The sequence below is a fragment of the Podarcis bocagei genome (assembly GCF_964188305.1).
Source record: "Podarcis bocagei genome assembly, chromosome: 7".
Lineage (NCBI taxonomy): Eukaryota > Metazoa > Chordata > Lepidosauria > Squamata > Lacertidae > Podarcis > Podarcis bocagei.
The window spans coordinates 70,394,456-70,400,455 of NC_138132.1; the positions used below are offsets into that span (position 1 = coordinate 70,394,456).

The 6,000-nt window shown below is 50.9% G+C and overlaps 1 protein-coding gene across 2 annotated transcripts in view; it reads left to right on the forward strand.

Annotated features, from left to right (window-relative positions):
* The window catches only part of WNT4 (Wnt family member 4), a 52,136-nt gene extending 46,498 nt beyond the window's left edge, over window positions 1-5,638 (forward strand). For both annotated transcript variants that reach the window (XM_081201652.1, XM_081201653.1), the window contains exons 3-5: window positions 894-1,025; window positions 2,911-3,053; window positions 4,571-5,638. In XM_081201652.1, the coding sequence (XP_081057778.1) occupies window positions 894-1,025; window positions 2,911-3,053; window positions 4,571-5,038 (743 nt within the window). In that variant the 3' untranslated portion in view covers window positions 5,039-5,638. The remainder of the gene's footprint in view (window positions 1-893; window positions 1,026-2,910; window positions 3,054-4,570) is intronic.
* The last annotated feature ends 362 nt before the right edge of the window (window positions 5,639-6,000 follow it).

Sequence of the window (6,000 nt, forward strand, 5' to 3'; positions counted from 1 at the left end):
GTGATTGGATGATTAATAGAAACTGGCCATATACTGATATTTGTTGACTTTGTTTTATTTGCCTTCCTAAGAATTTGGGGCCCATGGCAAGCCCTGTTTATGGAAGTTTTTAATGTTTGATGTTTTATTGTGTTTTTAATATTCTGTTAGGAGCCACCCAGAGTGTGCAGGGTATAAATTTGCTGTTTTGTTGTTGTTGTTTGTTTGTTCATTAAGGGGCCAATTGCTTTTAGGAGCAATTCACCTGAAGATGGTCTTCCTTGCACAGAGATGCAGTCCGTGGGTAAAACTGAGGTTAAGTAAATAAATAAACCTCAGTTTTACCCACGGACTGCATCTCTGTGCATCTCCATTGCTCGCCATGCTTTGTTTTGTTTTCAGAAGGGGGCTGTGGATCTTTCTCCCAACAACAGCAATGCAAAGATGAACAGCAAGCAGAGAGATAAGCAGATAAACAAGCAGGTTTTGTGCAGAACAGCTTTCGCCAGCTTGCTGTCCTCCAGATGTTCTGGTCTACAGCTCCTATCAGTACGACACATCTGGAGGGCACCAGGTTGGTGAAGGGCTTGTACAGAGCAATGAGCCATTTGGCCAGATCCGTGTAACATGTAGGTTTGCCCCCTAAAACACTGCTGAGTTCCACTCACCCAAGCACTAACTCATGCCTCTTTTGGGGGTTGAACTAGATCAGGCTTCCTCAAACTCAGCCCTCCAGATGTTTTTGGCCTACAGCTCCCATGATCCCTAGCTAGCAGGACCGGTGGTCAGGGATGTTGGGAATTGTAGTCTCAAAACATCTGGAGGGATGAGTCTGAGGAAGCCTGGACTAGATGATACCTTGGGTCCCTTTCCAATGCCACAGTTCTATTCTTCTTCTCTGCTTTCTCCACCAGGGACGCGGGAGGCCGCCTTTGTGTATGCAATTTCCTCCGCTGGGGTTGCCTTTGCCGTGACGAGGGCATGCAGCAGCGGGGAACTCGACAAATGCGGGTGCGACCGTACGGTCCATGGGGTCAGCCCTCAGGGTAAGTACATGAGTGGGAGTTCAGGGGGTGGAGGCAGGACCACTGAAGGGCTGGGCGGCCGAGCAGGGACGTCAGGACGTTTTCTGCTCTGCGCCAAGTTTGTCACATGCAGAGCTGTTTCCATTCCACCCAAAGTTGCCTTGTTTGCTGTGCTGTCTGTTGTGCCCAAATTGCGTATATTATGTAACTGCTTATGTAAATGGTGTTGCTGTTGTGCTACTCCACCCCAATCCCTGTATGTGCAAAGGAACGGCAATTACGCGCCGTTTTGCAGGCTGAAAGCAACAGCAGCAGGAGATCCTGGCCATTTTTCACTCCACTTATTTCCTTTCGGGATATGGGACAAAATAAGCAAACATTGGCAATTTCTGCCCCCATTGCCACCTCCATTGGAATTCTCCAACTTCCCTGCTCCAGATGTCACTGGACTACAACTCCCATCTGCCCTCACCACTGACTATGCTGGCTAGACCTGGTGGGAGTTGGAATTCCAGTATATCTGCAATGCGCTCTACATGGGGCTACCTTTGAAGGTGACTCGGAAACTACAAGGAATCCAGAATACGGCAGCTAGGACCCTATAACACTGGTCCTAAAAGACCTGCGTTGGCTCTCAATACATTTCCAAGCACAATTGAAAGTGTTGGTGCTGACCTTTAAAGCCCTAAATGGCCTCAGCCCAGTATACCTGAAGGAGGGTCTCCACCCCAATCATTCAGCCCAGACATGGAGGTCCATCTCCGAGGGCCTTCTGGCTGTTCCCTCACTGTGAGGTTACAGCGAACCAAGTAGAGGCCCCTCTCGGTAGTGGTGCCCGCCATGTGGGGAACGCCTTCCCGTCAGATGTCAAGGAGATAAACAACTATATGACTTTTAGAAGACATCTGAAGGCAACCCTGAATAGGGAAGTTTTTAATGTTTGATGTTTTATTGTATTTTGCTGGAAGCCACCCAGAGTGGCTGGTGCAACAGTCAGATGGGCAGCATATACCGTATTTTTTGCCCCATAGGGCGCACCTAGTTTTTTGGGGGGGAAATAAAGGAAAAAAATATATTCCCCCCCCCCCCAGGCGCAGGGCTGGGGCGGGGGAAACCCGAGCTTCCCCCACCCCAGCCCCCTGAACAGGCTGCTATCCGCAAGCCTAGGGAGCCCAGCGGGAAGTTGCGCCGGGCTCCGCAGGCTTGCGGAGAACTGCCCGAAGCCCGGGGTGCGCAACACAGCACTCCCCGAGCTTCGGGCTGCAGGCAGCTGTCCGCAAACCTGCGGAGCCCAGAGGAAGTTTCCGTCGGGCTCCGCAGGCTTGCGGAGAGCTTCCTGAAGCCTGGAGAGCGAGAGGGGTCGGTGCGCATCGACCCCTCTCGCTCTCCAGGCTTCGGTGGAAGCCTGCATTCGCCCCATAGGACGCACACACATTTCCCCTTCATTTTTGGAGGGGGAAAAGTGCGTCCTATGGGGCGCGAAATACGGTAAATGAAAAAATTGTCATCGTCATCTGGAAGGCCATTGTTGGCATAGATGAGCTTTTCTCAAACTTGGTTCACCAGCTGTTGGTGGACTGCAACTTCCATCACCCCTTGGCATGCAAGGGGCAGTGTCACAATTCAAGGACACATTCAAGACAGGCAAAAGCATCAAGGTGTGCACAGAGCAAGGCCTCTATGGGGCATCTCCTGAAGACAGGAGATGTTGCCTGGGGGAGTCCTGCGGCCAGATAGAGGCCTGGGGGGCACATTTGAGTTCCCCCACCCCTGCCCTGTAGCCTCCCAGAGGAGAAAGAGGGAGGGAGTCCCTCTCTTGCCATTGGGCTGCAGCACTGTGGAATGAGTCATGCTGTCCTCCCCACGTAAGTGCTGCCCTTTGTTTTCCTTCGCCTCCTTGCTCTAGGCTTCCAGTGGTCCGGTTGTTCCGACAACATTGCCTACGGAGTGGCCTTCTCTCAGTCCTTCGTTGACGTCAGGGAGAGGAGCAAAGGGGCTTCCTCCAGCAGGGCGCTCATGAACCTTCATAACAACGAAGCCGGGAGGAAGGTAAGAGCAGAAGGCTTGTGCATCTTGCTTCCCGGGGTGTGGGGCAGCCACACACTGCTTCCTGTGCTTGCTGGCTTTTGAAAGAGAACAAGTTTCTAGCCCTTAAACCTGCAGAGAGAAACTTGAATGTGTGGGAAACAGCTGGTCAAGACTTTCGGATGACAGAGGAGGAATGAGCACTCTGCGTTGCCCTCCTCTGTGTCTGCATCATCTCTTCTCTTTCCAGCCAGCAATGGCTGATGGGAATTGCAGTCCAACACATAGGCAGGGCATCAGGTCAGTTAAGACTGCGTTGCCCTACCATGTCTCTCATGGCCAAGTGAACAATGCAACATTTTAAAAAGCTTGCAAAACTGGCAAGAAACGAAAATAGCTGCCATGTTTTTTTTTGGGGGGGGGGCATGTCTTCTGTCTTTCCATGAACAAGCATAAGCAGATGTGGACTAACTTTTACTCTCAGTACATTTGGTATATTTCATTTCTCCATCTTGGGGTGTCTGGGGGACTGGAACGGATATACACCCAATGCCTGAGCCAAAAATCCACCGATAGCTGTAATCAATAAAGTTGTGGCCCTTTCTAATCCAGAACATTGTCTGCTTGAATTCATTAATCAGACACTACCGGTGTGTTGGGTATGCCACTGCAATTGGGCCTCAAACGAACAAACAAGCTTCATGTTGAGTTTCCCCACTCCCCCCCCCGAACAAAAGTACTTCCCCCATCCCACTCCCACTGACATATGGGTAGTGGATGTCACCTGCCTCAAAATCCTAAAGTGTTTGCTGTTTGTGTAATTCCATTTACAAATCTCTTTCCATGAAACGTCTTGAAGCCATTTCACACAAACACAAAAAAACCCATTAGCAATAAAAACAGTTTCAAAAATTATTTAAAACAACAACAATTAAAGACAGTTGAGAACATAAGAAGAGCCTGCTGGATCAAGCCAAAGGCCCAACTAGTCAGGCATCCTATTCTTAAAGTGGCCAACCAGGTGTCCTTGATAGGAATCCCGCAAGCAGGATCTGAGCACAACAGGACTCTACCTAACTGTGACTCCCGGCAACTGGTATTCAGCGGAGGTTGATGATAGTCAATTTAATAATAGTAATAATTTTAATATATATAACCCGCCTAACTGGCTGGGTTTCCCTAGCCACTCTGGGTGGCTTGCAGCACATTGTGGCTAGCAGCCATTGCTAGCCTTGCCCTCCATGAATTTGTCTAATCCTCTCTTGATCCAAACTGGTGGTCATCACTGCCACCTGCAGGAGCAGGTTCTGCCGTTGAACCATTCGCTGAATGAACCTGCCCTGAATCTCCCAACATGCAGCTTCCCTGGCTAGCCATGCCGCCTTGGAATAAGATGTCACAAATGTCAGGCACGTCCTCATTGTCATAGTTTGCCGCTTTGTTGTTCGTGTCTTGTTCTATTGGGGGGGGGGAATTAAAGAACGAAAGGAAGAAAGGAACGTGTTTGTAAGTAAATGAATTTCTGCTCCTTCTCCACCCAGGCCATCCTGAACCACATGCGGGTGGAGTGCAAGTGCCACGGCGTGTCCGGCTCGTGCGAGGTGAAGACCTGCTGGAAGGCGATGCCCCCCTTCCGCAAGGTGGGCAACGTGCTGAAGGAGAAGTTTGACGGGGCCACAGAGGTCGAGCAGCGGAAGGTGGGCTCCACCAAGGTGCTAGTCCCCAAGAACTCCCAGTTCAAGCCCCACACGGACGAGGACCTGGTCTACCTGGACTCCAGCCCCGACTTCTGCGAGCACGACTTGAGGAACGGCGTCCTGGGCACCAGCGGCAGGCACTGCAACAAGACTTCCAAGGCCATCGACGGCTGCGAGCTGATGTGCTGCGGCCGAGGCTTCCACACGGACGAGGTGGAGGTGGTGGAGCGGTGCAGCTGCAAGTTCCACTGGTGTTGCTTTGTCAAGTGTAAACAGTGCCACCGCGTGGCAGAGATGCACACCTGCCGGTGACGTGGGCAGAGCAGACTCCGTGGCCAGAGCAGGGCCCAGAGACCGCTTCGGGGTTGCCCCGCTTGGGGGACGCTTCAAAGGGAAACAGATTTTTTTTTTAAGGAAAAATATTTAAAAGTTCCAATAGGGATTGTCTTTTTTATTTTTCAACGTCGTCATTGTCCTCTTTGGCCTGCTGTATTTATTGCCCAGAACCAGAAACCTTTCCTCCTGGCTTTGGGGGGCGGGGGTGAAGGACAGGGGTTTGCTCTGCTCCATGGTGCTGAGGGGAAAAGTGTGCCCCCCCACCTGCATCACCCGGAGACCCTCCTGCCTCCACCTACAGACCTAAAATGGAAAGGAAAGGTCACGCCTGGAACAAATCGCCCTTTGCAACGATGCATGTTTGAGACTAGTGGCTGATCCTGGAAAGGGAGGGGGCAATTAAAAAAGAAAGAAAATGTGGTATAATGGAACGATTTTGGATGCAACTGCTTTTCCACCAGGAAGATGTTGGGGTTGGGTTGGGGGGTGTCTGAGGCAGATCATCTAAAGGGCAACGTCCCCCTTCCTTCCTGCATCTCCCCACATAATAAACGCGGGGTGCAATCTGCCAAGACATCTTCCAGGACACGTCTCGACAAAATGAACTCTTGCATCACTGTGGGTCACTTCTGTGGGGTTTGTGCAGAATGAGGTTCACGACCTGTGTGTGTGTCTCTCTCTCTCTGCCAAAGTAATTTCCCAAAAAATCACAAGCCCTTGTAGCACTGTTCAAAACTCCCATTGTTCTAGGCGCACTTTGCGACAGGGAATTTCATTAGCGCAAGCAATTTCTGAGCGCTGGGCACTGTACTGTGCCTAAGATTTCAGATTAAAACTACAAAGTAGAAGGAAAAGAGGACTTTTTCCTGCCTCCCCACTTCCAGCTACTCTCTGAAGACTGGAGAAGAGACCCTCTTAAGAATATTAGGGGGTGGGCA